Source organism: Centruroides vittatus, unplaced genomic scaffold (assembly GCF_030686945.1).
Source record: "Centruroides vittatus isolate TY-2023 unplaced genomic scaffold, ASM3068694v2 contig_1057, whole genome shotgun sequence".
NCBI classification, from domain to species: Eukaryota; Metazoa; Arthropoda; class Arachnida; order Scorpiones; family Buthidae; genus Centruroides; species Centruroides vittatus.
Window position 1 is genome coordinate 1,940,187 of NW_027120684.1, and position 11,689 is coordinate 1,951,875.

General features: G+C 30.9%; 1 protein-coding gene across 2 annotated transcripts in view; it reads right to left on the bottom strand.

Annotated features, from left to right (window-relative positions):
- The window catches only part of LOC136972745 (coiled-coil domain-containing protein 42 homolog), a 28,712-nt gene extending 20,377 nt beyond the window's left edge, over window positions 1–8,335 (bottom strand). Inside the window, exons 1-3 of one of the 2 annotated variants that reach the window (XM_067267364.1) lie at window positions 8,225–8,335; window positions 7,809–7,860; window positions 6,961–7,057 (exon numbers count right to left, since the gene is read on the bottom strand). In XM_067267364.1, coding sequence (XP_067123465.1) covers window positions 6,961–7,057; window positions 7,809–7,855 — 144 coding nt within the window. In that variant the 5' untranslated portion in view covers window positions 7,856–7,860; window positions 8,225–8,335. Of the gene's footprint in view, window positions 1–6,960; window positions 7,058–7,808; window positions 7,880–8,224 lie in introns of those variants that run through there. The other variant, XM_067267371.1, reaches the window with a different exon arrangement.
- Between the last annotated feature and the right edge of the window lie 3,354 nt (window positions 8,336–11,689).

Consider the following 11,689-nt stretch of genomic DNA (forward strand, 5'->3'; position numbering starts at 1 on the left):
TTTTTTTGTAAATGTTATATTTTTTAAAAGCTAAGTCATTCAAGGAAGAGAAGAAACCATTGGTAAACCCACTCATCAGAGTTAAAAAAGACTATGTTAACACAATTAAACCCACAGATTCATTAATTATAATTATTTTTTGGTGGATTATGTCCTACATGATACCAGTGCCTAGTGTGATGATTCGTGACGAGGTGTAACGGTTTCCGCGAACAGACCAACACAAAATAATAATCGAAACACGTTACTTTTAACAAAGGTACGATTTTATTCTCGCCAGAAAGAACAGAAGCAGGTTCTTTATGGATCCCAACTTTACAAAGAAAGGCTTTTCTTTTTTACAGCTAAAAAGCGCGCTCAAAACGGAACCCGACAAAATTATACGTGTGCAGATCTTAAAACTAAACTTATCCTACTTATAACTAAAGGGAAGAACAATATATACATGTAGATAAAAATAGTCGAAGATTGAAATACTTGGTGGGATACCACTCTTGAGTCCTGTTTGATTATTTTATAGGCTTCCCGTGTTCTCGGTGAATCTCTCACTCCCCCGTCGTATCCTTTCCTTTTTTTCTGCTGCTCACTTATCCGCCTCGGTCGAGAGCTTCCTTTTCACACCTTCACTCTCCATAGTCCAGTCGAAAAGTGATTCACTTTTCATTCCTCGAGACCCACGGCGCCGTCCCTTCTATTGTTCTATACGTTGTCTCTTTCTTAGAAACGATAATCCCACCCAAAGGGTAAAAAGGAGTGGTGGGGAAAGTAAAGGAGGATAGATAATACAAAAGAAACAAAGGAATTGCTAACATTAACTTATATTACATATTAAAAACATATAAAATACGCGAATAACATGGCCGACGGACACACTAGTACTAAGCCTGCTATTAATGCTGATAATGTACAAGTATTATCAATTATGACTATTAATCATAACAAGTACTCTAAATACTAAACCTTAATCATTTTAATCATCATTTGTTCACAATACAATAGTTTAAATTACTGGTATTTCTTACATAAAATCACTCACTGCATAAATTACTATTAATTTATAAATCTTCAAGTTTTAAATTTTTTAAGTGTTTGAACAAGTCAACAATAATGACAGAGTCAATAAAGACAGAATATCCTCTAATTGTAGTCTTATTTATCTGCCCTGCTTAATGCTATCAGTTGATTATCATCATCAATATAGGCTAATCCTTCAAAGCGATGATAATAAGCAGAATGTATTGTATTTGATTATTTTTAAATAAAAAATACTTTATAAAAACAATATTTTAAGAAAAAATTTTGATATATTTTAATGAAAACATTTAAATTAATTACTAATAAAATAATTACAGAACATTTTTTGTATAAAGACTCATATGTTTTCATGTTAAATTTTACTAAGGAACTTAAACACTTGTGAAATTTATATACAATTAGTAAATGCTTGAATTTAATGACAAAGTTCAAATTACATCGAGATATCTTCTTCCCATTTTTATTAGATATTATTTGTTATTTTAGAAAATTGTCTATTGGTTAAATTTCTGTAGAATTCAGCTAATGGACATTCATCAATTAAACCAAATTTCATTAAAAAATTGAATTATTAAAATACACTAAACAAAATTACTGTTATAAAATTAGCATATAATAATTAATAAAATGTGGATAATTTATGTTATAGATATGTATGTTACATTGTGTTACTTTGTGTAGCATATTCCAATGTCACACTGTGTTGCACAGCCATGTTTTTACATCACAGTTGAAAAAGCATGTAAATCAACAATTCAAAAATCAAAATTTATTTGAAGTTAACAAGAAGAATTTTTCTAAAATATTACAGTTAAATGCTGTTTTGTTAGTTTTGTTACATTGACGCATACTAATCAAGAAATCAAAATTTCTTTCAAAGTTAACCAAAATGATTAACATAAACAATTACAATTACATATTTTTGTTACATTGAAAAACATTAAAACATCTACTTATTACTACTTGAATGCAATTTAAAGGAATGCTACTTACTTTCCTTTGCTTAGAATAACAATTCACATTTAAAAGTTGCAGGTAAAACTATAATAAAAAAATTTCTCAATCCTACAAAACTCAAACCTAAAGGAAACAACAAAAAATAACCTTTAATCCATGCATTGAGATATTAGTTCATATTTACAAAAATCACACCTACAAATTGCTTCATTACATGTCCTTCTTGGCTTTTAACACATTTAAAATAACTGCATTTTATTACCTATTTTGAAAAAATATTGAGAATGTAATATACCAAACTCCTGCACAATACAAAAAACACCTCATTCATGCTTAAACAAATTAAGAAAAATGAACAAAAACCATCCTTCTCCTTAACAGTACATCAATCTAAAATGCTGAACTGATAGACTAATTTGCATACTGACAGATAACTATTATTATTTTTGATATAAACCTTTCATTAAAAATAGGAAATTCTGAGATTAATTAATAAATACAAAAATAAAATTATTTTTGAACTTTTTGAAACAGATGTTTCTTATTTAAATTTTAATCATTACACATTTAAAATTTTTCATTTGAAATCATAATCTTATTAGTCGATTTATTGGGGGGCGCTTCTAGCCATCATCAGTGTTGGCGACTTTTTCAGTGACCTGCTTCAGAAAACGTAGTTTTGTGAAACGTTCATTATACAATAATTTTAAAGGTTTTTTAAGTTATAATATTAATTATGGTATCATTAAAACTAATATTATTGCTCTTAATAATGGCTGGAGTCGAAACTAATCCTGGCCCGATTCAGCACTCGCCAGTTCACACAAGTCAAACTGATATGCAAAAAAGGGGGCGTGGAAGACCGAGGAAGGAACACGCACAGAGTTCTGAAGAAACAAGCCAGCTAGTGGATCTTATTAGCGAAGAATATACTCCAGAGGAAGAAATTGGAAATAACAAAAACATTACGGGTAAATCTAGAATTGAGGATTATTTTACAACATCGGAGCACCTTGACCAGATAAGTGACAGTGATTCGAGATACTCGTTAAAATCCATCTATAATCTAATTCAGGAGAAGTTTGAATTGTTGAATCAAGAAATTCATTCAATTAGGCATGATATTAGCTGTATACAAAGAGATAATATGAAAATTAAAGAAGAAATGGATACGATTGTACAAAAAATTCAGCAATGTGAAGATAAAACAAAGTTTTGCGCAAACCTAAAAGGTATGTTTGAGTTTGAGTTGGATAAACTTAGCAATGAAAATACTAATAGAAATCTGGTTATTACTAATTTCCCATTTAATACTGATGATAAGCTGCGAGAAATTAAAAAATTTATTAAGGTAGATCTTGACCTAAAGGACATAGAAATAGAAGGCTTAATTCAATTAGGAAAGAGTGGTTCAGATTATCAAATGATAAAATTAATAACAGAATCGGTTAAAGATAGAAACTCAATACTTAAAAAGTTCTGGACTATGAGACCAAATATAAGACAAGAGATAAGAAAAACTATCTTTAGAACAGATCTATGTTATAGATCAAGAGCTAGGAAAAAACTATTACTTAATAAAATTAAATTAGAATTCTCAACTAATACCAAAGTGAGAATCAGGGATGACTATTTTATTAAAGATGATCTTGTATACACGTTGGATATGAACACGAATGAATTTATAGTTATTAATTCTTTTTTAGGTCAAGATACCAAAGATTCACAAAGAAAGTAGTAACAACAACAACAACTATGCAGCCTGATATTCAGGAAAACAATTTAATTAAGAATAAAAACTGTAAAAAAATCGAGAATGAACGATCCTCGGATAAATATAATTATATTCAAAATAATAATATTGGGATTGATATGGTGACAAACTGTCTTCAGATTAGTTTTTGGAACTGTCAGGGCCTTAAAGAAAAAATTCATAAGCTATCAACAAAAAAACTAATAAATTCTAATACAATTATTGGTTTGATGGAAACGTGGATAGAAAATTTAAATTTAATTGATAAAAACCATGTAGAACAAGAGAATATCTTGATTTCCAGTGACGCTCATCGATTAAGTAAATTTGGTCGACCTTCGGGAGGCATACTTCTCATTATGAAGAGAAACGTTGGTGAAATCATATATCAAAATATAACAATGTACTATATAATAGCTATAATTAGATTAAATAATCAACTCAAATCCGTGTGGAACGAATCTTACTTAGGAGTTATTGTGATATATCTCCCTCCATCGGTTAATAAGAAATCGATATTCATGAAAATACAACACTGTATTGATAGATGGGCCTTTTTGATACAAGTCTGGTTGCTCGGAGAAGACTTCAATTCTCGAATTGGAGAGATGATGGATACAAAACTATATATAAGTTATGAAAATATATACAACAGCAGACAGTCTAAAGATAAAATCTTAAATAGTGAAGGTAAAGCTCTAGTAGAATTTGTTTACGAAAACCAGCTTATTATACTTAATGGCAGAATGAGAGGTGATGTTCCAGCAGAATACACATACATATCACAAAATAGGAAGTCAATCGTAGATTTCATGATATGTTCCGAGAAGTTAATCGAACATTGTCAGACCTTAACAGTTCTTGTTGAAGACACATCGGATCATTTTCCAGTAAAACTCACATTATTAACTAAAAAGGATATAAGAAGCAACATTATTAAAAAAGGTTATATATCAGAATTCAGCAAAAAATGTGAATCCAGAATTGATAAGCAAAAATGGTTAAAAAGAGCTGATTTTATAACAGCTGAAGTACTTAGGCTGGAGGAAAAAAATAAACCGATTGTCAATTACCAAAGACTAGTTTCTAAAATGGTAGAATGTTGTGTCATGCGACGTAATCACGCGTTCAAATTGAAAACTAAAAATCAATGGTTTGACAACTCTTGTTATCACCACAAACTTAAAAAGCAAAAAGATCTTAAAATTTTTAGGAAATATAATACTCCTGAAGCATTATCAAACTATGTGAAAAGCAAAAAAATATACACAAACTTAATTAAGGCAAAAAAAAACTTTACTTGATCAATATTAACAAAAAATTAATAGAATCAAGAGACACGAGAACTTTTTGGAAACAATAGTAATGACATTTATGGGCTATACAATATTGTCAATAGGTTATTGAGACAATATATTGATTGTTAATTAAGCATTAAGGCTAACTAATAAATTGAAAAAGGCATATAATGTTAAAGAAGAACTATAATTGTAGATTATAATATCCTAAAAAATGTATAATTAACCCCCTTGTAACAGGCTAATGCCTACTACGTTAATAAACTTAATTCAATTCATTCAATTCAATTCATTAATCTTATTAGTCTGTAAGCAACAGGACACTATATGGCATGACTGCTGAACACAACATGCATATTTGTAACATAAAGTAGCAAAATATATAATGAAATATAACAGAAGTGTTTTTGTCTGTACAAAACTCATCAGTTTTTTGTACAAAAATTAAGAATATTATAAATTATGTTTATGCCATAATAGAGAGAACATGAATCACCTGTCGTCTTAACCATTTGTATTTCCCTCTATTACAATACTCTTATCAATTTTCATTATCATTTACAGTGAACCTCGCTTAACAAGCACCTCTCATAATGAGTAATTCACATAACAAGCAAAGAAAATTATAAAAAAGTGACTCACATAATGAGTGACAAGAAGAGGGGAAGTCCCGGATTGTGCACATGCTACATCAGTCTGTGTTTAGCACTTGTTCTGCTAGCATCTTAGTGTTGCTTGTGATCACACATTTTTCCAAACTTGTGTTCAGACATATTACATATAAACCAACAACCACAGCCCATCATATAATAAACACACCAAACAATATGCAAAATTGTTGGGCCATGTAAAGGCTATAATTAAATATTAAAAATTACTGTATTTTGATTTTTTTTTGTTTTCTGCAAATCTAATTTGCATTCCAGGTTGGTTCATTATGTGCTAGAAGAAAAGATGATGATGATTAACACTCCTTAATGTATATTGTATAATTTTCTTTGAATAAACATTATACATAAAATATTTGAGTACTATTTTCATCATGGAATGCATTATCTTATTTTACATCAATTTATATGGGAAAATTGTTTCACTTAAAGAGTGTTTTGCTTTTCGAGTAACATTCTGGGATGAATTATGCTCGTTAAGCAAGGTTCCACTGTACTGATAAATCAATATTTGATAAATCAATATTGGTAAATTTCAAAAATTATTATTATATATTTCAATCATAATAATTATTATACCAATAATAATTTGTAAAATTATCAGACTGAAACCAATGGAATCATAATATTATAAACAACTAGTAACTAGAAACAAAATAAACTTCTGAAACTGAATACTAAATAAATTATTTTAATTATTATATGAGTTTTCATTTAAATTTTATTTCTGTTAATTTTTATTAAGTCAGAAGTAAAGATATACTATAAGTATACAAACCAAAGAAAAATAATTCAAAATTATTGTATCATCATCACAATGCTGGGCTGCAATTTTTAATCATTTTTTAATTTAAAAACCATCACAACTTCCATCCAGACTGGAAGTTTGTATGTACATAGTTAACCAAGATCTCCAACCCCTAAGCTTTCCACAGATTTTAGTGGTGCTGTGCCCCTGTACATCATACTTCTCCTGTAACAATTGAGTCATGCTGGTCATCTAACTGTTCTTAAGAAAATTTTGAATTGAAATCATGTGACTTCCAGTACAGATCAGAAGTTTGTGTATAGTTAATTGAAGCTCCAGCCTCCAAGTTTTCCATATCTGGTTTCAATTTTTATTAATCTAACTCTATTATTGAGATTAACGAAGGAGAGACAGATAAATGAACAACAGTGGGAATGTATAGGTCTGCAATTTTCAAATTGCAACCCAATATTATTAATTTAAATTGAAGTAATAAATTACCTTTCTTTCTTTGACTAAAGTATCTTCTGTTGCATTGACTTCTGCCCATTTTCTTAGTAAAGTAATAGTATTTGTAATATAATCATCTTTTTGTTCACTGGAAATTAAATTTTAAATTAATTTATAAGAAACATAATATATTTGTAAAAGTTATGCAAAGTGTTATAAATATAGTAAATCAGTATAACTTCATAATAAAATATTTTCAATTCATGTAAATATTGAAGATCAATAATAACTGAATAAAATACTTATAAAAATTATTATTTAAAAACATAAATAAATTTAATAAAATTGTAGAATGAATCATTTTGAAAATAATATAAGTTTTTATATTTTGCACATTGGGGTGGCACACTCAGTGGCCTTACAGCAATTTCATACATTTTTTTTTCTTCATGAATTCCTTCATTCTCAACATCCAGGGAGCACATGCACAAAGAAAGCAGCATCTCTTTTTGGTTGCATCAGACCTAACTGGAAATGACATTGTAAATACTCAGAAGCAAATATACCAATGTTTCTTTTGACTTTTTACTTATCCAACAGACAAAATTCTAAGGATTTTCTGACAGTCTTATTCATTTCTGAAATTTTACCACAGATATACCCTATTATAATCAGACCATTAATAATAAAAATCAAAACAGATATTGAATTCTTCAATCGGATATTAAATTTCATTATTAGCAAATCTGCAAATTCATACCACCAAAGTCACAATAATTACTTAAAAGGAGTGTTTAAAAGATGTATAGTTAATAGTAGTAGACAGTTGAAAATACATAAGACCTATTTTTATCAGAAAAAATATAAATTAATTTAAAATATTTTACAAAATTACTTACAAATGACTTCCCATTTCTTTAATTTTTATTGAACTGCTTTGATCCATGACAACTAAATAAAAGTTTGTAATATTTTAAATTTCTTATCATCATTATTAAATAAGCTGTTTAAATCAGGGATGGCAAACCTTTTTGAGTCCACGTGTCATATAGTGAGCATAATAATCTTTAAAAATATTTAAAGATATGAAACGAACATGCTTTAATTGGAATAAATGTAAAGAAGCTGATTGAAAAAAGATAATCACATGATAAACCGAAAATATTATTTAAAAAGATGGGCGATAAACCTTAATCGTATGACACGTTACCTGTAATTGGTTCTCTCCACATGCTACTTTGAGCATGTGCGCCATAGGTTGGCCACCCGTTCTACAATAGGACTTAAAATGTTTAATGAAACATTACAAAATTACATTTTAAATAATTTTATTTCCGAGCTTCAAAAAACAAAATCCATTTTCAAATTATATTTTAAACTTAATTCTAGAACATTGCAAACCTCTATAAAATTTGAAATGTACACTAAGTGTCAATTTCAAGATTGTCGATTCTACAGTAACGACCTCTGCACGTAAATTGTGTGTCTTTTGTAAAAAAAGGGGGAGGGGGAAAAAAGCTTTTTTACATCATAATAAATGTGGTTTGTACCGCATTTCTAAGCAATTTAAGACTCATGCTTTATACAAAAAAGTTTGTTAAGAAATAAGACAGCTTTGCTAAATGAAGCTTTAGGACTCTTTCGCCGTGGGCATTAAGAATTTAGGGTGGGTTCTTTTATTCCTCTGCATAACTCCGCGCGAGCGACATTCGCTTAAACATTCCTGCGGAACGCGTTTCTAAATTCCGGTGGGAGTGCGCGCCGTCGAACGGCAAAAACGGCCGCTTGTAGCAGTAGTTTACGGTGGAAAGCAACATGGCGTCCTCCATGGCTCGGATAGTTTCGTTCCGGAGTCCATTATATGGTTTCATGAATGAAAATTTAGAAGTTGTGAAAGCGCAAGTTAGTGCACGCGGTGATGTAAGTGTCTTTTCGAATGGTAGCCGGCATTCTAATTTTTTCGTGGCTATTTTGGATGCTCTTACAACAAATAATCTATTTTATGGTTAAATTTTACAATTAGGACCCTTCTTTTGCCTTTAAAAGCTCATATTTTAGAATTATAGATTACTCCATCACCATACTATCGATAGTGCGGGCGCCGCCACCTTTCTTTCTTTCACCGTCGTTCCTAAATGCCTACAAACAGCAGCGCACTCCCGTAGTAGCGGAGACGCAGAGCGACCGCTATTAACGAACGCACCCTAACTGTGTACTAAATTTCAACTTTCAATTCCTAACCGTTTGGGCTTTGCGCTGATTATCAACTCGTCTCGATTATATATATAGATTTTACAATTAAGACTCTTCTTTTGCCTTTAAAAGCTTATATTTTAGAATTATAGATTTCTCCATCACCACACTATCGATAGTGCGGGCGCCGCCATCTTTCTTTCTTTCACCGTCGTTCTTAAATGCCTACAAACAGCAGCGCACTCCCGTAGCAGCGGCGACGCGGAACGACCGCTATTAAAGAACGCACCCTAAGAGTGCTTTTTTCGGACCCAGAATAAGGTGGCCGGGTCTGAAATATCAAACATACCACTCCCCAAAAATTTCTAGGATTTTTCGACCCGTACGATCCCAAAGTACGATCCCAAGTTCCCTAGAGCGGTAGCTGCCACCTTAACTGCTCGGCCATCTTGTTTCTAAGATTTCACAACTCGAGGGATTTTTCCCGTTTCGTGGCATTTTTGAAAGCAAACGGAATAGATTTTTATAGTATTTTGTGGGATTTTTGTAGTGGCAGGCTGTAGTAATCGTTTTAAACTGTTTTTAGAACATCCTATGGATACAAATCATTAGCAGTCTTATTTTTTATTCATTACTGTTCACTCATGGTTGAATATTTCTACCATCCGTTCATTGATTTGTTTCAGTTTGGTTCTTTTGCTGTTCGGTATCTATGAAATCATGATCACGGTTTTGTAGATACTGTGTATCTAATTTAAGCAATCTTATCATCTACAACAATACATTAGAACCGAGTCAAGGGTGAGGCAAACGAGACACTTGCCTCAGTTAAACAATGAGAAAGGGCGCCAAATTGGTGAAAAATTAAAATTAATAACTTGCAAAATAAAAAAAAAATAATAATAAGCCAAATGTATAACATTTTAATTCATCTCGTGTAACACCTATTTTGTTTTTCTTTTGTAAAGGTTGCTGTGATTTTACTTGTAAAATTTTAATTTTGTGTCCTCTAGCCTACTGTTATATTATTACTGTGTTCTGTAACTTCTTTATTTAATAATTAATAAATATATTTTGCTCTCAAACTCATTATTTATTTTAATTTAATACTTATTATAAATAAAAAACTATACATAGGAAATTTATCCTTCTACCACAGGTGAAAATACTTTTAGGCCCGGCTCTGCAATAACTTACAATTTTTGTGAAAATTCTCTTATATAAATAAAAGTGAATACAGTAAAGCCCCGCTTAACGCTGTTTCGGTATTACGCGGTAGTATTGAAATTCCCCGAGATCGCACGCAGTATTGGGATCAAGGCGTAATATCAAATTTTAAAGCTTATTATCTGCGGCAGACATTCCGACAACTGATTGATAAAACAGATGGAGCAGATAAACAATCCATTAGAGATTTTTGGAAAAACTAGAATATCATGGATGCTGTAGACAACATCAATCTTTCCTAGAATGAGGTGAGCGAGAAATGTTTGAAAGGAGTATGGAAGAACGTATGGCCGGAGCTAAGCAAGGATGTTGACACAAGAGAATCCATTGTTGATGTCGACGAAATTGTCAAGCTAGCTAATGAAACAGGGTTGGATAATATAAATGCGCAGGATATTGAAGAATTATTGCAAGTTACAACTGGAGAAAGTTTTTCCAATGACGATCTTAAAGAATTAGTAGAACAACAGGTGCATGAAGATGACGAAATTAGCGTTTCTGAAGATGGGGAACAAAAGGAACTTTCAACGGATTTTCTAAAAAAAAGTTTAGCCAGTATAATGGAAATAATGGATCAGTTTATACAAAATGATTTCAATTTTGATAGAAGTTCAAAGGCAAGACGAAGTGTCATGGATGCGATGTCTTGCTATCGACAACTGCTTGCTGAACGAAACAGGAAAAGGCAAACGACGTTAGATGACTTCTTCACAAAAACAAAAATGTCAAATGAGGAAGAACCTTCCTCATCACAAACATAACTTCTTTACTCGAACTTTTTTTATTTTCATGAATGTTTTATGAATAAATTTCGATATTAGCCACAAATAAGTCTATAATTAATGTAATAAAAAAAGTATTTAACAATAAATGTTACAAAATAAAACAAAAAAAAAACTGATAAATTTTCTTATTCTCTGTTCTGTTTCACGTATCTCCCTTATTTACATGTTAAGATGACCCCGTTTAACACTGTTTCGTTTAGCGCTCTGTCATCTAGGAATGCATCCCCCGCGTTAAGCGGGGTCTTACTGTATATACTTTTATCGTACGCCTCAAGATAATTAAGGAAGTTTTCTTAATATTACAGTTTATCGGCCGGCCTAATGGTCAATAAACTATACTCTGTCTAAGCTGATAGTGACATCAACACGGACGTATAACAGCAGTTTATCCATACTGTGTACTTGTTTTTAGTATTCACGTTAATTGTTTTAAAATAATCAAAGTATTCGTGTTGCTTATTGATAATAATTATACTCCCGTAAGTGGATTTTATGATTAAACTTTATTATGTGCATGTACGCGTGCGCTGCTGTTTGTAGGCATTTAAGAACGACGGTGAAAAAAAATGGCGGCT